Below are 23,335 nucleotides of genomic sequence, written 5' to 3' on the forward strand. Positions count from 1 at the left end.
TAAAACTTTAGATCAACATTTTACCCAGAGACAAGCAGAGACTGAAGCAGGCAGAGCTAGTAAATGAAGTACTGCAATTATGGAGTAAATACAGTAGAATAAGATTAGTTATTTGGAAGTATGCAAGAAATGCAGATATGAATGACTAGGTCCATGCCAGCTGAGCCCTGCCAGCTATCATACTGAGGGAGGAACTGCCCTGGATGCACCAACTCCCCCACATTATCTATTAATTTATCCCTTTGTATGGAATGTTGCTTCAGTTCCATCTTGGCTGGGTTATGCCTCCTTCCATACCATCCTTCCTTTATGGCATCCCAGCTGGGAAAGGGTCTAGCATATCACTCATACTGCTTCTCTAATAAAGGAGCTGCATATAGTGTAAGAGTAGTGAGTATAACACACTACATTTTTAAAAGAAAGTATTTATATACATAAGTGTTTTTCTTGCCAGTATCAAGTAGATAAAACACAAAAAAAGTGCTTTAGGGATTTCTCTCTAAAAACCAAGATTTTACAGTAGATAACCAAGACATTTTATGTTGTATATCCCTCTTACCAATTTTCTTTTGTGCCCCAATCTGTTGGCTATCATTGTTCCAAGTTTAGATTTCATATCCCATAGCATCGCAGTTATACTGTATGGCACAAGTTGTCATGTTTTGGAAACATTTTATGTCCCTTTCTGGAAACATTTAGCCTTTTGCACCTAAACAGCCTTGTTAAGAGGCTAATACAAAGTGAAATGGGACACAGCATATCTTGGCTATAGTAAAGAAGGCTCACAAACACTCTTACTTCCTTAGATATCTGAGGTAACATCAAATCTCTATATGTATGCTCGCCAACGTCTAGATGTGCCCACTGGATTCCATACTGAGTCACTCCCAGACAACATGGTATAGCACCTGCTTAGCTTAGGATCAAAAAGGACCGTTTTGAGTGTTGGCACAGGATATTACTAATGCACAACTCTCTTCTGTCCTGAACATATATTGTATAAGACACATTTTCTTTGAATGGGAAACAGCACAGTACATTTTCATCCACCTGAGTTCTGGAGGACTATCTGGAACTGAATTGCAAGATTCTAATATAGTTTGCATTCATAGTTCATGAGGTTATTCAACTATCATTCATACTGGTAAATGCAAGATTGGTTTGATTATTTTGTGTGCGTGTCATATATAAAGCAACATGTCCCAGATAGGCTGACTGTTTGAATGACAAGAAAATCCGTTACTGAAAATATAAATATAATTCCCTCCGCAGACACACTGCTAATGGCTGTGCCCAAGAGGTCATTAAAGTCTGGATCTTGGTTTTTATTCAGGACACTCACAAGCCCAGGTGCTCAGACTCCTTGCTCAGTCTCTGAAGAGCCCCAATCAGAGCCTACATTGACTCTACAAAGATCATAGCATTGTTGGCAAAATTAAGATCAGTGAATCTTTCTTCACCAACAGATGCCCCACAGCCGCTGGACCCCATGGCCCTGCCCAGTACCCAGTTCATGCAAGCATTGAACAGAGTAGGAGCAAGAACACACCCCTGACAAACTCCAGAATCAACTAGGAAAAACGCAGAGGTTCTGCCTCCATTCTTCATCCGGTTCAGCCGGCCATGATATCCATCAACGTTGGGGGGATCCCGCGAAGTCTCATGATGTCCCACAGGGCAGCTCGATCTCCTGAGTTGATAGCTTTACAAAAATCGACAAAGGCTGCAAAGAAAGTCTATTGATATTTGTATTTGCCCCTGATGAGAACCCTCAGTACAAGGATGTGGATTTTTAGAACAATGTAGGATAATAATAGAAGATAATTTTATAGTAAAAAAATTTGATTTTATTTAGTTTTGCATAAAAAACATGTAAGTTTTTATATACATACACAATCTGCATATGTGTGATGGTATTTTTATCGCATTTTTTTACACCGACAATGTTGGTATATTATATAACTATCACTAGTTTGTGATAGACAATAATGGAAGAATATAAGTACTGTATGCATATGACAATAAACTTTACTATGAACTTTGTTTTTCACATCTGGTGTCTGCGTTCCATTTATTCATTTTCAGTTTATTTTCACAGCAAATATTAAAATGCGGGTCTTGTGCTCCCAGTAATAAAATTGGATTAAGGAGTTTCAACAGATGGTATAACTCTTGTATTGTACATGTCACAATTTTAAGAAGTGTATGTATTTCTTATTGTAAAGCTGTTATACAGGATGGTTTCAGGATATTCTTAGTATAAAAAAACGCTAAATTAGAGTTTAAGAATTTTAACCATTCATTAACATTGGTTAATATCATATCAGTAACGTAGGTTTGAAAATTTATTCCTGTTAATTTATATTGTATTTTCTTTTTTATTTAATTTTTGTTAATTTTTTTTTTAAAGTAGTTAATATAATAAAATGCTTTTTTTTTTTAACTAGCATACTGTTTTATAATGAAAAGCCCTCCATTAGAGTTATATTTACTGGACATTGTGATAATTTTTTAACAAAAATATAACTTACAAAGTGGTAAAATGCCTCATTTAACATAAAGAAAGTGTCAAGAAGTAAAATATATAATGTGCCAGAATAAAGTATATGAAAGTAAAGCAAAAAGTATGTATGTAATTAGTATTCACAAGGTTAATTTCTAAATATGCAAAACATAATACAGTCATTGGAGATTTTAAACAAAATTAATCCAAGTATTTAGGGAGTACAGACATTCAGTGCATTTACCTGACCTCAGCCTAACCACAAACTGCAATTTGAGTGATGTCCTGAAACAAAAATCTCAGAGCAGGGATGATTGCTTTATTCACTCGTAAAAGTGTTTACAACATAAAACAAGAATTTCTATGTATAGACAATTATAATTACACCAAAGAACCATTGAGTAGTATATTTTTTGTTAGAAAGTTAATAGTAATGCATTTCTTATTTCCACAGTGAGTGAAATGGAATATGAAGTTGATGTTTTTCATGAGGAAACCAAAGTTAAGTTTTCTGAATTATCTGAAGAGCTACTTTGGGAGTATATTGACAGTGGAGAGCCAATGTAAGTACAATTTCAGTAATTAAAAATTATCAAATATGTATTTGTACATTACTATTTATTGAATTTTTAAATTACTATTTGATTTATTTTGAAAAGCACTCTGAATAAAAAAAACACTACTTATACTGTCCTTGGCATTAGTACATATTAATACAATGCATTATATATAGCAATTTACAGCACCTATAGAATTAACATAATTAATTTTCTCCTCATTAGGAATTTACCTGTTGGGTGTCATGAAAGTAGTTATTTTATTTTCCAGGTATAGTATATTCAGACCCCTTAACTTTCGGCACACTTAATTGTGATGTAGATTTAACAAAAATTAAATAAATTAAATAAAAAAGAACATACAATATAAATTAACAGGAATAAATTTTCAAACCTACGTTACTGATATGATATTAACCAATGTTAATGAATGGTTAAAATTCTTAAACTCTAATTTAGCGTTTTTTTATACTAAGAATATCCTGAAACCATCCTGTATAACAGCTTTACAATAAGAAATACATAACACTTCTTAAAATTGTGACATGTACAATACAAGAGATAAAAAGAGATAAAAGATAAATGTGTGATTTTTTTTTTTTTTGCTCATGAATCTCTAACTCGGTAACACTGTTTTCAGAAATGTTTGCAAATTTATTAAAAATCAAGAAACTGATATTTCTCATTTCATGCGAGTATTCAGAAACTTACAGTGCATCCAGAAAGTATTTACAGCGCATCACTTTTTCCACATTTTGTTATGTTACAGCCTTATTCCAAAATGGATTAAATGAATTTTTTTCCTCAGAATTCTACACACAACACCCCATAATAACAACGTGAAAAAAGTTTACTTGAGGTTTTTGCAAATTTATTAAAAATAAAAAAAACTGAGAAATCACATGTACATAAGTATTCACAGCCTTTGCTCAATACTTTGTCAATGCACCTTTGGCAGCAATTACAGCCTCAAGTCTTGTTGAATATGATGCCACAAGCTTGGCACACCTATCTTTGGCCAGTTTCGCCCATTCCTCTTTGCAGCACCTCTCAAGCTCCATCAGGTTGGACGGGAAGCATCGGTGCACAGCCATTTTAAGATCTCTCCAGAGATGTTCAATCGGATTCAAGTCTGGGCTCTGGCTGGGCCACTCAAGGACATTCATAGAGTTGTCCTGAAGCCACTCCTTTGATATCTTGGCTATGTGCTTAGGGTCGTTGTCCTGCTGAAAGATGAACCGTCACCCCAGTCTGAGGTCAAGAGCGCTCTGGAGCAGGTTTTCATCCAGGATGTCTCTGTACATTGCTGCAGTCATCTTTCCCTTTATCCTGACTAGTCTCCCAGTCCCTGCCGTTGAAAATCATCCCCACAGCATGATGCTGCCACCACCATGCTTCACTGTAGGGATGTTATTGGCCTGGTGATGAGCGGTGCGTAGTTTCCTCCAAACGTGACGCCTGGCATTCACACCAAAGAGTTCAATCTTTGTCTCATCAGACCAGAGAATTTTCTTTCTCATGGTCTGAGAGTCCTTCAGGTGCCTTTTGGCAAACTCCAGGCGGGCTGCCATGTGCCTTTTACTAAGGAGTGGCTTCCGTCTGACCACTCTACCATACAAGCCTGATTGGTGGATTGCTGCAGAGATGGTTGTCCTTCTGGAAGGTTCTCCTCTCTCCACACAGGACCTCTGGAGCTCTGACAGAGTGACCATCGGGTTCTTGGTCACCTCCCTGACTAAGGTCCTTCTCCCCCGATCGCTCAGTTTAGATGGCCGGCCAGCTCTAGGAAGAGTCCTGGTGGTTTCGAACTTCTTCCACTTACAGATGATGGAAGCCACTGTGCTCATTGGGACCTTCAAAGCAGCAGAAATTTTTCTGTAACCTTCCCCAGATTTGTGCCTCGAGACAATCCTGTCTCGGAGGTCTACAGACAATTCCTTTCACTTCATGCTTGGTTTGTGCTCTGACATGAACTGTCAACTGTGGGACCTTATATAGACAGGTGTGTGCCTTTCCAAATCATGTCCAATCAACTGAATTTACCACAGGTGGACTCCAGTTAAGCTGCAGAAACATCTCAAGGATGATCGGGGAAAACAGGATGCACCTGAGCTCAATTTTGAGCTTCACGGCAAAGGCTGTGAATACTTATGTACATGTGCTTTCTCAATTTTTTTATTTTTAATAAATTTGCAAAAATCTCAAGTAAACTTTTTTCATGTTGTCATTATGGGGTGTTGTGTGTAGAATTCTGAGGGAAAAAATGAATTTAATCCATTTTGGAATAAGGCTGTAACATAACAAAATGTGGAAAAAGTGATGCTCTGTGAATACTTTCCGGATGCACTGTAATTCAGTACTTTGTAGACAACCTTTTGGCTGCAGTTACAGCTTTGAATCTACTTGGGTAATTCTTTACAAACTTTGCACACCCATGGATTTTGGGCAGTTTACACATTCTTCCTGGCAGATCCACTCAAGTTCCATTAGACTAAATGGGAAGTGTCTGTAAACTGCCATCTTCAAGTTTCCAGATAGATATTCAATTGGGTTCAAGTCTGGACTTAGCTGGTCCACTCAAGGACAGCCAGAGCACATTCTGAGTTTGTGTGTAGTCTGGAGCAGGTTTTCTTCAAAACCTCTCTTTATGTTTCAACATTCGTCCTTCCCTCAATTCTGACCAGGCTCCCCGTCCCTGCCACTGAAAAGCACTTAGGTAGCATGATGTCGCCACCACCATGCTTCAGTGCAGGTATGGCATTAGACAGATGGTGAGCAGCGCCTGTTCTAAGCCAGACATTGTGCTTAGAGTTTTGACCCAATCAATGTTTTTTTCAATTTTGGCTCATCAGTCAAGAGAATCTCACTTTTTTTCCCTCATGCTCTCAGATTCCTTTAAATTGCTTGGCAAATTCTAAGCTAGTTGTCATATGCCTTTTACTTAGGAGTGGCTTTAGTCTAGTCACTCTACCATAAATAAACACCTGATTGATAGAAGCAGCTGAGATGGTTCTCCTTCCCACAGGTTCTCCCATCTTAGTAGAGGACGTCTGAAGCTCTGTTAGAGTGATTCTTGGTTACCTCAATGACTAAGGCCATTCCTGCCCAGTTACTCAGTTGTGTCGGATGAGAAAACTCTAGGAAAATTGCTGGTGATTCTAAATGTCTTCCATTTCACAATCATTGAAGCCATTACTGTTATGGGAACAATCAAAGGTTTAGAAATATTTTAATATCTCTGGCCTGAATGCCTCACCACAATTTGATCATATAGAGTCTACAGAGAGTTCTCTGGACTTAATGATCTAGATTTTATTCTAATATGCAGTTTAAGATGTGGGAGCTTATATATACCATTTGGCCACAACATCAAACCTGGCATTAAGACGTTAGCAGCAGATCCTTTTTAAGTTCTGCAAGATGTGAGGTGGGGCCTTCATGGATCTGATTTATTTTTCTAGCATATCCCACAGACATCTGATCAAATTGAGATCTCTGGAATTTGGAGGCCTTGTCAACACCTGGAACTTTTTGTAATACTCCTCAAACCTTTCCTGAATAATTTTTGCACTGTGGCAGGGCACATTCTCTTGCTGAAAGAGGCCACTCTCACCAGGGAATACCATTGCCAGGAAGAGGTGTATGTGGCCTTCAACAACGTTTAGGTAGGTGGTACACGTCAATGTAATATCCACATGAATGCTACCATCTCTTCCCCAGGTAAACAACGAACACACACCTGGCCGTCCACATGATTTAAACGAAAACATGATTCATCAGACCAGGCCACTTTCTTCCATTACTCCATGTTCTGACCCTCATATGCCTATTGTAGGCACTTTCAGCAGTGGATGAGAGTCCGCATGGTCACTCTAACCAGTCTGGGGCAGCGCAGCCCCATATGCAGCCAGCTGGAATGCAATGTGTGTACTTACACCTTTCTCTTATGGTCAGTATTAAGTTTTTCAGCAATTTGTGCTACAGTTGGGTCAGACCAAACAGGTTAGCCATCACTCTTCCATGCACATCATTAAGCTTTGGGCACCCGTGACCCTGTCACCAGTTCACTGATTGTCATTCTTTGGGCCACTTTTTGTAGGAACTTAACCACTGCATACCAGGAACACCCACAAGACCTGCCATTTTGAAGATGCTCTGACCGAGTTTTTGTAATTGATAACTATGAACTACATTATTAACTTACTATGTAATAAGTATGTATCTGATTAGTTGCTTACCACATCTTTGATAGAAATGTACATATTTATTGGACTTAAAACTGTAATGAACTGTAAATGAAGAAAAAGGTAATATAATAAAAGCAAGTAACAAATTTACAGAGGTCAGTCTGTTCTTAAATACAGTTAACATTTTCCTTAAGAATTTGTGTTTTTGAGTTTGAGAAGTACTATACATCAGATTATAAATGGAAGAACAATGTGTTTGAATTTATGTAATGACTAATACTTGTGTTGCTCATATAAATGCCATAGTTATCATGGAGAAGATGAAAGTAAGTCCAAAATAAAGAAATATAACCATAGAAATTATTTTGTTAGACTATTCTGCATTTTTGTTAAGTAAAAATATACTTTTCATTTATTAACACTGCCTTTCTTCTATATAGAATATCATTTGTCATGTAGTTTAACCTTTAGTGCCTTTTGGAATTTCCATGAATAGGGACAAAGCTGGAGGATATGGAATTCAGGCCTTAGGAGGAATGCTTGTGGAGTACGTACAGGGAGATTTTCTTAATGTGGTAGGATTTCCACTGAACCACTTCTGCAGAAAGCTAGCAGCAATACATGGCCAGCCATGTAAAAGTGAATTCAAACGTGTAAAGCATGACTCCATTCCATACATGGAAAACTTGGAAAGTTGCAGCATGAATCACCTGGAGCATATGGAAGACAATAATGTGCTTAATTATGCTATAAAAACTACAGAAGAAAGTAGAAATATATCAGAAAGTGGCAAGTCACAGCAAACCTTTCAGTCATCAGTTAACATTGAAAGCTCTGTTGTGAAAGGATACAAACAATTTCCTCAAAAAATTGTTGATCTTATAAATGGGTTTAAAGCGTCAAAGGTACAGTATTCTAAATTATATTTTATAAAACTGAAATTCAGCTATCAGTGTGTGTCTTAACCATTAAAAGACGACGTTTATACATTTTTTGTAATATTTGATATAATTGCTTATATTGCCTAAAAATGTGCAAGTTGTGTTTTTAGATTTTTGTTAGTGACATAAAAATGTTGTTCTAGTCCTTTAGTCATATTTATAGACACAGTTGTTGTCATCCATGTCCATTATTTTATAAGAAGAAGCATTTTATTGAGTAATATACTGTATGTATTTACCATTTAAGGCTAACAATATGCATATTTCCTCTTTGTACCTTTGTGTCAATTTTTGCAATCTCATTATTAGCAGTTGTGCCTTTAAAACATTATATATAAATAAAAAAAATATTCAAGCAAAAGTTGACCTAGATAAGATATACGTTCTTAATTGTGTTCTGCCTCCCAGTTCATGATTTGAGGGAGCCAGTGCTTGTTCAGAGCATTACTATTTTGTTTTCTGTTTCAGAAAGTTTGGCTTTGTTTATTTGCCTGTTAGGTTTCAAAGCACATTAATCCCTAAAATGAGGAACACTCTGTTGCTATAAAGATAAAATTTATATGATCATTTTAGTTAAATGGTTGAGTCATAGTTACACAAAAATGTCAGCATTAATATCCTAAGTAATATAATACAGTAAACATAAATTGAGTCTAGAATTTCCAGAGTAATCCAGAAAAAAATGGATTAATTAGCCTTGTGAATTTTGTTATACAAGGTCATAAAACTTCTGAAATGCTTTTGTGTAAGATGTTTAATATGTAGTTAAAGATAAAAAATATGCAGAAATGCCAGAAAGCACTATTGTTTGTGTTGGACTTGAGCAAAGGCCTCACATAGTTGCTAATGTCAGATTATAAATATTACATTGACTTTTGTATTTTCAATTGCAGTGTTTGTTAACAGCATCAAAATTTAAGATTTTTGATATCCTGAAAAGCTGTGATGGCATGTCAGCAAAAGATATTGCTGAAGAACTTCAGAACTCAGTTGCGGGAACAGAAAGACTTCTTGATGCCTGTGTGTCACTTGGCTTGTTGGAGAAATCACAGCAGAAGGACAGTTGTGGTAAGTTTATGACCAAATGGTAATAAAACTGTAGTGTGCAATTACTAAAGTTAAATAACTTAGTATTATTAATTAGATGAGGCAAATATAGAATAAAATGTGTGTTGTACAGGTAATTTTTAGATTCTTGATGATATATTATTCTGAGAAAAAAATGTAAATTAAGAAATTTTCTCTCATCATGGAAATAGGTTATAGTTTAATTCTTCAGAATTTTTTCTTCAGAAATATCATATGTAGAAAATAGTCACAAGGTAGCAAGTAGGGAATCTATTCCCGAACAGGTTTATCCATTCCCGGTGTGGACGAAAAAGGCACACTGAAAGCAGGCAGATAATATTTCTCAATTCTCTTTTTTATTCATTCGGAGTCACAGTAAGTAGAGATTCAAAAGAGTATAACTTATTGCCGCAAAGCTCAATTGAATACCGAGAAAAAATTAGGAGGGGTTTTTATAATTCAGCATTTCATGATTAATAAGACAGAAAGAACATCCTTATCAAAACAGTAAAGTTAAACAATATGTCTGTTGAGCTAAGCATTATCTGTGTTTTCAAAGCTAAGCACAGGAGAGATGCCTTTGCATAAACTACATGTACTTTCTGCAGCCTTGTGACCTTGTCCCTGAAACATTCACTCTGAGAGAGGAAAAAAAACAAGAAACAGCTTAGATTTTATTCATGTGGACACTATTTCTCCTGAACCCTGGAATAACATATTTTTGTTAGTTCATAAGCCAAAGCGTCTCTCACTGGCAAGTTACAAAATAGTTATTATAAAAATTCTAATTTACTAAACACACAAAATACATGGTGCTGAGGAGAACATTCTTCTTCTACACCGGGAATATGGGAATCCCGCATGTCATTCCCGGGAATCCTGGGTTCCCGGGAATGACACAGTGCACGGGCATCTCACATGTGAACAGTTTTAGAACCAACAACACTTATTTTTAATAAAACTACTGCAATATGTTGACACCAATAAAAGACTAACCTTAACTACAAGCAGTTCATGCTGTCATATAAGTACATGTATCTAGTTAGTTGCGATAATAATAACGTAGAAAGCACAACGTGTCGAGCGTGCGGTCTTCCAGGCGAGAGCGCACCTTCGTGCAGACTAGTATGCCAGCTGCTGAGAAAGCACGCTCTGCCTCCACTGAAGTAGGCGACAGAGTCATCAGATACTGATACACTTGTTCTAAACAATGCCCACACTTGCCGTTGCTCTGAAACACCTCCGTTTCAGCTTTTACTGATGCATCCAGTTTCTTGTCATCATTCTGTGATGGCATGTTTCTTAGCACACATAATGCGGATGCAACAGACTGACGCATTGCAATTTCAAGTTGCTGTTCAAAGCTGTCAACAGCACAGACGTCAATGAACTCTGCCCCGTCCCAGCATTCGTGCACTGCAGAGTGCAGATTCCTCCAAGTCCACTGTGCTCAGTCAGCCAGGAGATTGACTGCTGCTGGTCTGTTGTTGACTGAATTAATCGGCAACACACTACACCATGGGCCAAAAAACCGTGCCACTTAATTATTTTCAACTATAACTCTGTTATTTCTTGATCGATTTTTACACTTTTACATGCTATATATGCGAGCTTGGCCGTTCCCATTTTCCCAGGAATTACAGCAGTTTCATTCCTGGAAATGTCCGATGGATTCCTTAGTAGCAAGAGCAGGTGGAGAATTAGAATTCTCAAGATTAATGGTGCAGTAAGGGAGTGGAAGAAGGCAAAGATATAGCAAGTCAGAGAGTATGCAAAGTCTGTTTTTTGTTCCAGGCCACAGAATGTAATTGGCCCTCCCTGGTCACTATCTGATCATCGGCAGAGAAATGCCAACATAAATTCCTTGTCTATAAAGTCAAAGACAAGAGAACCACAGTTTATTATGTAGACAGAATAGATGATTATCATTTGTAGTCCAATCCTCTCATAGTTCTTCCATTTATTAGAGACATGGTCGATTCTTTGGAAGAAGTAGTTTTTTCTTGAACAAAGTTACCAAATCGACAGTGTGTTTCAAGGTAGAGATGAAAGGTTAGTAGAGTTTCCTCAATAGTAGATGGTAATGAGGAGACAGAAAAGAGAGTGCATGCAAAAATGTTGTAAAGAATTTGTTGCACTGTAAAAATGCATATTAGCAATCAGTCATTAATTTAAGCTTTTGACTAATAGGAAATGTGTACAAAGGAAACAAGCTTTAATGTCCAGCTTGCTGTTAAAATTTCAAAGCGTAGTGCAGCACCTTAATAACACCACGTTAGCTAGAATAATGGAGTAATCATTTTTTAGAAACTATTAAGAAAGGAGAAACATGAATGAAGTTTAGTAAACAAGTGTCCTAAAATGTTATCATGTGGACAAGGGTTTCTTAAAAGCTTACTAATTATATTAATGGAAACGACAGTTAAGGGAAACAGGTCTTACTTATTTACTTAAAACTGAAGTAAAATAACACAAGAACATTAAAATCACCAGTCAAAATATTACTAAGATCAAACAGTGTAAGTATGAGTAAACCATTTCAAAGCGGCCTATGGGATTTACACAAAAATATTAAAATGAGAGCATTTTAAACAGACACTTACACTTAATGTAAGCAAGATGATTACATCTTGACTGAAGAAGAGGTATGAGTTGCCTCAAAAGCTTGAATATTGTAATCATTTTAGTTAGCCAATAAAAGGTGTCATTTTGCTTGACTTCTCATTGTAAACAAGATATTAATCTAAATGGAATAAAATACTAATCATAATTGAACATTACAGTCTGGATAAACAAACTGTTCTGCTGTAAGGTTAATTGTGCAGCATACAGTAAGAACAAAAATCTAACATACTGTACTATAATGCAAAAATCCAAAGTTCTGTCAAATACTGCACAGGAAAAAAACTGTAGCATTTGTAAACAAATTCTGTCATATATTGCACAAAGATGCAAAAAAACCCAAACCTATAACATTTTTAAACAAATTACTAACTTCAAACTCTGCCCAATTTGAACTGACCTATATATCCAAACGGATGTATATCAACCATATGTGTGTACGTGTGTGTGTGTGTGTGTATATATTTTATTTATTTATACACATATATGGTCAGAAAATTCCTACTTCATAGATAAATGTTTATCTCTCGTTATAGTTAAAAAAAAAAAAAAAAAAAAAAACTGCTTGAGATTTGGTGTCGTCCGTTACAGGAGATGGACGTCTGAAGCGGAGCTCCGCTAGCAGCGGCTTTATTTTCCCACGTATTTATTATTATTTAGAGGTATCCTGTATTTACCCGACCCAAGGAACTTCCACTACAATATATAAATATGAGTAACAAGAAGAGAAGTCAGAAAGAACCGGAAAAGAAACTTAAAGCTGCATCAAAGTCTGGACAGACGTCCAGCCCGAGTACGAGGTATGGCCTCTCAGAGACTGACCTGGAACAGGCAGACAAATGCGCAGACTTCCTAGGACCCCGCTCCACTGCATCGTCTCCGGTCGAGAGTGAAAATGGGAGCAAGGGTGCAAGTGACACAGGTCACGATGGATCGCTGATTTCTGAGGATCATTCAAGACTAGAAAAGGCCCTGCAGTATGTGCTCTCATCTACTCATCGCGAGCCCGCAACATCTGCTGTAACAGGAGCTGCTATTCCACTCGCGGAGCATGAAAGCCGAAGCGAACTGTCCAAACTGAAAGAGATGATCGCTACACTGGCCACGGATAACAAAACACGGGAAATGCGTCTATTTAAACGTTTTGATGTGACCTTTAAAGGTATAGTGGAGAAATTAGAGGAACACATTGAAGAAAATAGATCCAAACTGAAAAAACTTGCCGATCAGTCGAATGACGTTAAGCAGGCATTCACGGCTCGAAATGAAACAGTGGAACAATTGGCATCTGACACCAATGAGAAAGCTACAGCTGGGAATTCCGAATGCAAAAAACTCGGAGACAGACTTGCGGCCCTGGAAGGTGGGTGCAGAAGGAATAATATAAGAATTGAAAGTATACCTGAGAAACGAGAAAGTTCAAACCCAGTGAAATTTGCAGTAGAATTACTCTCTAATATAATTGGAGATGACTTTAAATTAGATACCGAGATAGCAGCAGCTTATCGCATACTCAGATCAAACACCTTTAAACCCAGGTCCTTTATTGTTCGCTTCGAACAATTACGATGTAAGCTTGATGTGATGGCACTTCTCAGACACAAGCAAGATATTTGAAAATAATCTCATTTGTATTTTCCCTGACTTCTCACCTTTAACCGCTGCAAAACGCACAGCCTACTTCGACATTAAAAAGCTGCTACGGAAAGCCGATATCAAATACACCCTCTTGTATCCCGCCAAACTGAAAGTGGAAGTTCAAGACAAATATTATGTATTTTCAAGCAAGGAGGAAGCTGAAAAGGAATTAAAGAAGCTGTTTCCGACACTCTTTTGAAAGTCAATAATGAGCCATATTCTCTCATGGCATGGGAAGGACTTATCTGCTGTTTGATCCACTTTTAAAGAGACGGGTATTATAATTATACATCCTTTTCTTTACTTGGACACTATATGTTTATGTTTTAATTACAGCTATAGACGTGAGTGTGTGGAAGTAATTAAAGTAGGGACCCTAAAGTAGACTGTTTAACATCATACCCTTGGTTAATTGCTATTTGTATTATTGCATTAGGATCTACTATGTTTAACCTAGACCACTTTTTAAAATCATTCCCAGGGTTCATTATTTTATTATCTTAATATCTTAAAATTGCTGAAGATATTTTAAGCTTAAAGACTGTTAATGATTATATTTTTGGCAGATAGTATTTAGACTTTAGCTGCAATAGATATTTCTACTTTGTTTTAATTCTCAAACGCCGCTGCGGGGGTTGTAGTTGGGGGGCTTGTTTTGTTTTGGACATGCTCTGTCTCTTTGTATGTCAGAGGACTGGGATACTGCGAAATGGGATCTAGGCTCATGTGGGGGGGGCAAAATGGGGGGGTGGGGGGATAAAGGGGGGAGAGAAGGAGAGCAGGCTATATCAAATCTATTCTTCTAATCCTTATAACTATAAATATCAACATAACAATAGGCTATATGGCAATAACTCGTGGGGAAATTTGAAATTAAAATTAAAACTGCCTCACTACCTGTTAAGACTATAAAATGACATTAAAAACTCAGAATCAGTGTCTCCATGATGGGACAGTTAACTTTGTGAGCTGGAATGTTAAAGGCCTGAATCACGAATTAAAGAGAAAGAAAGTATGCTCTCACCTAACAGGCTTAAACGCTAAAATAGTATGTTTTGCAGGAGACCCGCTTACTAAGCAAGGATCAGTCCAGACTACAAAAAGACTGGACTGGCCAATTGTTCCATTCTAGCTTTACAAAGAAAACTAGAGGTGTGGGAATTCTCATACATAGAACAGTCCCATTTGTAGCATCAGATGTAGTATCGGACCCAGAAGGGAGATATGTGATGGTCATGGGCAACTTATATAACAGTAAAATGATTTTGATAAATGTTTATGCACCCAATGTCGATGATAAGGAATTCATACAAAATCTATTTGCATCCATTCCCAATGTGAACACTCATAAAATTATAATGGCTGGGGACTTTAAGTGTGTTTTAAATCCACTCTTAGATAGGACTCCCGTCACAGGGGGGATGACATCTAACACTGCAAAGACAATTACATAGTTTTTAACTGACCACAACTTATCAGACCCCTGGAGGTTTCTTAACCCAAACTCAAGAACATATTCGTTCTACTCACCAGTGCATCATAGCTACTCAAGAATTGATTATTTTTTTATAGATAATCATTTCTTGCCTATGATTTAATTATGCAAATACAACACAATTGTTGTCTCCGACCATGCCCCTCTAGTCTTGGAGCTAAAATCATTAAGCCCCTCACACTCACCTCACAGATGGCGTCTTAACCCTGTTCTATTAGCAGACGAGAACTGCACAGAATTTATATCCAAACAAATCAGCTCCTTCATAGAGACAAACACACCCTCAGAGGTTTCTGCAGGAACACTCTGGGAAACTCTAAAGGCCTTTTTAAGAGGACAGATTATTTCATATCTTTCCCACAGAAATTAATTAGAAAGCATCAGAGCTAAGAAGCGAAATTACTAGAATAGATGAAGAACAAGCCAGGTATCCAAGTGAGGCTCTTCATAGGAAAAGGAAGACTCTGGATACAGAACTCAACATCTTGACAACTAAAGAAACTGAACAACTTATTTATAAGTCAAGACATCATTACTATGAACATGGAGAGAAAGCTAATAAGCTTTTAGCTCAACAAATCCACAAGCAAGAAGTTCGCAATGCAATCCCAGTAATCACCAACACGAATGGAGAAGACATCATTGACCATAAAAATATAATGTGCACATTTAGAGATTACTATAAAATCTTATATTTTTCTGAGTTCAAGGAAGACAACACACAATCTAATGCATTTCTGGATACATTACAGACACCACAAATAGTGCTGAGGAACTGGATAAACCTCTGACCCTATCAGAATTACTAGATGCTATAAAGTCACTTCAAAGCAGGAAATCAGCAGGCCCTGATGGCTACCCTGTAGAATTTTATAAGAAATTCTCCACTCAGCTAGCTCCCCTCTTATTGGCAACATTTACAGAAGCTAGAGACAATCAAATTCTACCTCAAACTTTTTGTCAAGCATTAATCACCGTCTTTCCTAAACAAAATAAGGACTTGTTACAATGTGCATCATACAGACCAATTTCACTCCTGAATAATGATGTTAAGATACTGTCAAAAATTATAGGTAGAAGGATGGAGAAAGTGCTGCCTTCGGTAATATCACAGTATCAAACTGGATTTATTAAAGGCCGACACTTATCTTCCAATCTCCGACGCCTGTCTAATGTAATATATTCACCAGCAAAGTCAAACATCCCAGAGATGATATTATCACTAGATGCAGAAAAAGGATTTGATGTGATTGAATGGAACTACCTTTTCACTGCATTGGAGAAATTTGGGTTTGGCCCGAATATGTGTGCATGGATCAAACTACTGTATACCAATCCAGAAGCTTCAGTTTGTATTAACAATATTTGTTCAGACTACTTTAAGCTAGAACGTGGCACCAGACAAGGATGCCCCTTGTCCCCACTGCTGCTTGCAGTTGCCATTGAACCACTGGCGGTCCACTGTCGAAATTCTTATCAGATAAAGAGGATTATCAGAGAAGGACTGGAACAGAAAATTTCTCTATATGCAGATGATATGGTTTTATATATTTCAGACCCAGAAAACACTGTGCCTGCAGTTTTAACCGCACGTACAGAATTTCAAAAGTAATCCAGTCTCAGAATTAATCTGAATAAAAGTATACTCTTTCCAGTGAATTCACAAGCTTATAATATTAGATTGGACACCCTACCTTTTACCATAGCAGATCAGTTTAAATACCTAGGGGTAAATATCACAATTAAACATAAAGCTCTTTATCAACAAAATTTTGCCGTCTGTATGGAAAAAATTAAGCAAGACTTGCATAGATGGTCAACCCTTCATCTCACTCTAGCTGGAAGAATTAACGCTGTTAAGATGAATATCCTTCCTAAACTTCTTCTTTTATTTCAAAACATTCCAATATATATCAATAAATCATTTTTTAAGCAATTAGACTCAACTATAACCTCATTTATTTGGAACTCAAAACACTCGCGTATCAGAAAAGCGACCCTAGAAAGACCTCAGGCAGAAGGTGGCATGGCTCTACCTAATTTTCAGTTTTATTACTGGGCAGCAAACATACAAGCCATAAAAACCTGGACACAAATAAATGAACATACACAGGCTTGGTCCGCAATAGAAGTAAAATCCTGTAGTACTTCTTTATACTCCCTGCTCTGATCTCCAATAAATGCAAGTTATTGCAAATATACTAATAACCCAATTGTGCTTTACTCACTCAGAATATGGAACCAAATTAGAAAGCAATTTAAGATGGAAAATCTTTTATCTGTGGCACCCATGCAGGAGAACCAACTCTTTCAACCCTCGCAAACATATCCAGTTTTTAATACCTGGAAAAGATTTGGGATTCAATTGCTCAGAGATCTTTATATAGACAATATCTTTGCATCCTTTGAACAATTACGTTCCAAATTCAGCCTCCCAGCTACACATTTCTTTCACTATCTTCAAATTAGAAACTTTGTTAAACAGAAACTGCCCGATTTTCCTCATCTCGTACCCTCCACCATGCTGGAAAAAATACTGCTCAATTTCGAGGAATTAGATAGATAGATAGATAGATAGATAGATAGATAGATAGATAGATAGATAGATAGATAGATAGATAGATAGATAGATAGATACTTTATTAATCCCGATGGGAAATTCACATTCTTCAGCAGCAGCATACTGATACAATAAATAATATTAAATTAAAGAATGATAATAATACAGGTGAAAAAAACAGACAATAACTATGTATAATGTTAAATATTAACGTTTACCCCCCCTGGTGGAATTAAAGAGTCGCATAGTTTGGGGGAGGAACGATCTCCTCAATCTGTCTGTGGAGCAGGACAGTGACAGCAGTCTGTCGCTGAAGCTGCTCTTCTGTCTGGAGATGACATTATTTAGTGGATGCAGTGGATTCTCCATAATTGATAGGAGCCTGCTGAGCGCCCTTCGCTCTGCCACAGATGTTAAACTGTCCATTAGACACCATTTCCGCATTATATTAAATTATGTTAGAGTCCCTTCCTTTCAAAGATCCAAGAGGACAATGGGAAAAAGATCTCTTAATTAATATATCAGAAAAGGAGTGGAAGGTAGCATTGCAGAGAATTCACTCAAGCTCCATATGCGCAAAGCATAGAATTATTCAACTAAAAATTATATATTGAGCTCATCTGTCTCGCTTAAAAGTGTCCAAAATGTTTCCAGGGCAAGATCCACCCTTCGAACGCTGCAACCAAGCTCCTGCCTCACTGGGTTACATGTTTTGGGCATGTACCAAATTAACATCATTTTGGACCAAAATTTTTACGTGCCTTTCGAGACAGCCTTGGTGTCACAATCCCTCCTAACCCATTAACAGCTGTGTTTGGTGTTCTTCCAGATGGACTTGAAGTGGAGAAGGACAAGCAAACTGTGATTGCATTCACTACACTTTTGGCACGCAGACTTATTTTGTTAAATTGGAAGAATCCTAACTCTCCTCTGATAAGTCAGTGGGAAACCGATGTTTTATATTATTTGAAATTGGAAAAAATCAAATTCTCAGTTAGAGGACTTGTACAGAATTTTTTCAAAACCTGGCAGGATCTAATCAATAATATTTTAGAATAAGAAGAAATAATTATTTCCGCATTTCTTTTCCTTCTCCATTTATTTATTTATATATATATATTTTTTCCTTGTTTATTTTTGCCCTATTAAAAAGCCCATAGCAATTCTCCTTTCGCCATGCTCTTCTTCTCAAGGGTGGGGTTTGATTTGTCTTCAATCCTTTTTTGTATAAATGGATCTATTTGTATGGAATGATTACAATAAAAATAAATAAAATTTAAAAAAAAAAACACTGCTTGTACATCAGTGTCTAGACCTATCTGTAAAATTCAACAGGAAGAGTCTATCCAGTGTTTAAATCAAAAAGTGAATCTGACATCTCTAGAAAGACTAGCTGAGAGTCCAATTGTAGCTTAAATCATTCGAAATCAAAGGAAGTCCATCCAGAAAAATCAACTATTGCAGAAATATTAACATAATTGACTTTGAATAGCAAAGTCTCTGCATGTGCATCAGTTTGCTTTGGCCGTCTGTCTTCTCCATACTAAAGTGTGCATAACCATACCATACCATACCATTTTTATTTGTTAAGCGCTTAAAAACACAGCATTACAACTGACCGAAGCGCTGTACAGTTAAAACAAGCAAGACTAAAAGCAAAATATTAAAAACAAACATTAAGAGAGAATTATAACAGACACTAAAAACAGGTCAGGGGACCCAATAAAACAGAGAAATAGCAAAAAGCAAGTGGAAATAAGACAGGTTAAGAATTAAAAGCCAATGTGAAGAAGTGCGTTTTTAGGTGTGATTTGAATGTGGCGACTGAAGCGGCTTGCCTAACCACTAAAGGTAAGGAGTTCCAGAGCCTAGGTGCACAGACGGAAAAAGCCCTTTCACCACGAACTGTAAAATGTGCCTTGGGAACGGTTAGGAGCAGCTGATCTGCGGATCTAAGAACACGAGGGGGATTGTGACGATGAAGCAAGACACTCAAGTAGGCAGTGTAATATAATAACAATCAATTATATTCTGAAAGAACTGCCTCATTAGAGCATCTTGTGTATGCAAGTTCAAAAGTTTAGAAAGTGTATTTTTTTATGTGTTAAAATAGAAGAAGTCTCTTCATGAAATTCATTTTTCAGAGTATCTTGTAGTTTGAAAATGTCCTCTTCCAATGCTTTTATAATTAGTAGCCACTTTCTGGTGACTTTCTCTATATGTTATTGGCAAAACACTTTCATCTGAGTTTTAGGAATGTCCCACCACTGTTTATGTAAATCAAATTTAAGTTTGGTAAAAGCACACTGCTATCGAAAGTATTCAAAACAATTAAATGAGTGTCTTCTTGCAGAGAAAGAGTTGAATGAAAGTTTTTTGGAATAATGACTTTCATCCGACAAAAGAATGGTCAGACGAAGGAACAGGAAAGGTGTAAGCTGTGGTGACAGTATTTAGATTGTGATTTGGACAGTGAAACCATTCTAATCTTGAATCCCTTCACCCAGGTATACAGGTGCTGGTCATAAAATTAGAATATCATGACAAAGTTGATTTATTTCAGTAATTACACACAGACTGATGTATTTCAAATGTTTATTTCTTTTAATGTTGATGATTATAACTGACAACTAATGAAAGTCCCAAATTCAGTATCTTGGAAAATTAGAATATCAATTAAGACCAATGCAAAAAAGGATTTTTAGAAATGTTGGCCAACTGAAAGGTATGAACATGAAAAGTATGAGCATGTACAGCACTCAATGTTTAGTTGGGGCTCCTTTGGCCTGGATTACTGCAGCAATGCGGCGTGGCATGGAGTCGATCAGTCTGTGGCACTGCTCAGGTGTTATGAGAGCCCATGTTGCTCTGATAGTGGCCTTCAGCTCTTCTGAATTGTTGGGTCTGGCGTATTGCATCTTCCTCTTCACAATACCCCATAGATTTTCTATGGGGTTAAGGTCAGGCGAGTTTGCTGGCCAATCAAGACCAGGGATACCATGGTCCTTAAACCAGGTACTGGTAGCTTTGGCACTGTGTGCAGGTGCCAGGTCTTGTTGGAAAATGAAATCTGCATCTCCATAAAGTTTGTCAGCAGCAGGAAGCATGAAGTACTCTAAAACTTCCTGGTAGACGGCTGCGTTGACCTTGGACCTCAGAAAACACAATGGACCAACACCAGCAGATGACATGGCACCCCAAACCATCACTGACTGTGGAAACTTTACACTGGACCTCACGCAACGTGGATTCTGTGCCTCTCCTCTCTTCCTCCAGACTCTGGGACCTTGATTTCCAAAGGAAATGCAAAACTTACTTTCATCAGAGAACATAACTTTGGACCACTCAGCAGCAGTCCAAAGGCAAGACGCTTCTGACGCTGTCTCTTGTTCAAGAGTGGCTTGACACAAGGAATGCGACAGCTGAAACCCATGTCTTGCATACGTCTGTGCGTGGTGGTTCTTGATGCACTGACTCCAGCTGCAGTCCACTCTTTGTGAATCTCCCCCACATTTTTGAATGGGTTTTGTTTCACAATATTCTCCAGGGTGCGGTTATCCCTATTGCTTATACACTTTTTTCTACCACATCTTGTTCTTCCCTTCGCCTCTCTATTAATGTGCTTGGACACAGAGCTCTGTGAACAGCCAGCCTCTTTAGCAATGACCTTATGTGTCTTGCCCTCCTTGTGCAAGGTGTCAATGGTCGTCTTTTGGACAACTGTCAAGTCAACAGTCTTCCCCATGATTGTGTAGCCTACAGAACTAGACTGAGAGACCATTTAAAGGCTTTTGCAGGTGTTTTGAGTTAATTAGCTGATTAGAGTGTGGCACCAGGTGTCTTCAATATTGAACCTTTTCACAATATTCTAATTTTCCGAGATACTGAATTTGGGACTTTCATTAGTTGTCAGTTATAATCATCAAAATTAAAAGAAATAAACATTTGAAATACATCAGTCTGTGTGTAATGAATGAATCTAATATACAAGTTTCACTTTTTGAATGGAATTACTGAAATAAATCAACTTTGTCATGATATTCTAATTTTATGACCAGCACCTGTACTATCTAACTGATGGGAATTTACTGCACCAAACATCAGCTAGATCAATCTGTTTTAACAGGGCTTGTAACGTTTGGAGAAACCCAGTATGAGTTTCAGCACAATTACAGTCTAACTTGTCTGTACATTTGACATATTTTTCCACTATCAGACTCTCTCCATTAACACAAGAATCCAACACCCTCTTTAAAAGCTACAAACAAAGAAATCCTTCTCCTCCCTTTTGGTTGGAGCTTAGACATTTATAAATGCAAGATCCTGGTCTCTCATCTTTGACCTGAACCTTTGACAAGCACCCTGCCACTACCTCACTAATATTAGTGACCTGTAATTCCCTGATTTACTTCAGCACTAATATGAGAACCATGGCTAAAAAAAGCCTGACCAGCAACATTCTTGCAATTAGTCCAGTCGATTCTGAAGATGTGAATGGTTCTCCTGAAGCAGTCTGACATGCAGAGCTTTCTGTTCTAAAAATTCTAAAACGGTAGTCCCTTTTCCCTCTCTCTATCATTCACATTTAAACTTCCAAAAAGACTCCATAAAAAAGACTGTAAAGACTGCATGGAAGGATGCCAAAGAGAGTTCACAGTAAACCATACCAAGTAGATGAGAAAATAAAACAACAGACCCTTTAGTTTTGGTAAAATAACCCGCAAAATTTACTGTTGTCATTTTTTATTCTGTTAGTCTCCCTTTGTTTCCTGTCCAATTGAACTGCTCTGCACATTTCTCTGTGCAGACGTTACAAATAAGTATAAATCTGAAAAATGATCTTACACCCTTAATGACTCTTTCCCCTCAGTAAACTCCAAGAATTATTATGCTGGCAAGTACTATAGTTGCATTTGAGCATATACTGTGAGGCCTCAGCTGACACATCTTTGTCTCTTTGAAGTGGGCTCTTCTGAGGAGCCACTTTAATGAAGTAGTAGGGGCTGATTATACACAACACCTGCATGAGCCACAGGCTTATCTACACCAATCTGGTAATTGTCAATACTTTCAACCCCCTCGCCACTTTTGGACTTAATTTCACTGTTCCCTTTGTTCTCCTCAACAGGATTCTCCCTGCCATGCAAAACACCCAACAAACATAACTGACTCATATTTGCACTGTGAATCCTTTTGTCCCGCAGTGGCACTAGTAAAACATTTACTTTATTCAGAACTGACCAATACAACATAGTCACTGCTATCCACTTTAAAAAAAAAAAAATTAAAAAAATCTTCATGTTGTTTAAGTATCATATATACTATACATATATACTCTCTGAGAAAAAAACATGTTTCAGTTCTTGCATTTTACACCCTAAAGGCATCATTATAATATCGAACATAATCTGTTCATACTATTTTGTTTCATTCAACTGAATATCGTTTTTTTTAGAAAAGGATGCACTTTTGAAATTATCAGGGTAAAACAGGAACCAGTGAACCACTTACAATCAACACTTCTCCTACCAGCTCCTCAGCAAGATTTCTTCATTTATAAAAATTACCACCAATTTCTTTACCCCTGACACGGAATGAACATTTTTATATCCAATTACTTTCCAAACCACCATGTTTCACCAGAAACCACTGGCTCTGCTAAAATAGTTTTACCTCTAATGTAGCAGGAAAGATTTTCATAAAACTTTGGTAATAAACCAGGCAATTACCCTTTGTTATGGCCAAAAACACCAAAGCTGTGCCT

General features: G+C 37.2%; 1 protein-coding gene across 2 annotated transcripts in view; it reads left to right on the forward strand.

Annotated features, from left to right (window-relative positions):
• Positions 1-23,335, forward strand: part of asmtl (acetylserotonin O-methyltransferase-like) — a 152,307-nt gene that overhangs the window by 74,347 nt on the left and 54,625 nt on the right. For both annotated transcript variants that reach the window (XM_051926074.1, XM_051926076.1), the window contains exons 7-9: positions 2,958-3,066; positions 7,744-8,152; positions 9,082-9,256. In XM_051926074.1, the coding sequence (XP_051782034.1) occupies positions 2,958-3,066; positions 7,744-8,152; positions 9,082-9,256 (693 nt within the window). The remainder of the gene's footprint in view (positions 1-2,957; positions 3,067-7,743; positions 8,153-9,081; positions 9,257-23,335) is intronic.

Source organism: Erpetoichthys calabaricus, chromosome 4 (genome assembly GCF_900747795.2).
Source record: "Erpetoichthys calabaricus chromosome 4, fErpCal1.3, whole genome shotgun sequence".
NCBI lineage: Eukaryota > Metazoa > Chordata > Cladistia > Polypteriformes > Polypteridae > Erpetoichthys > Erpetoichthys calabaricus.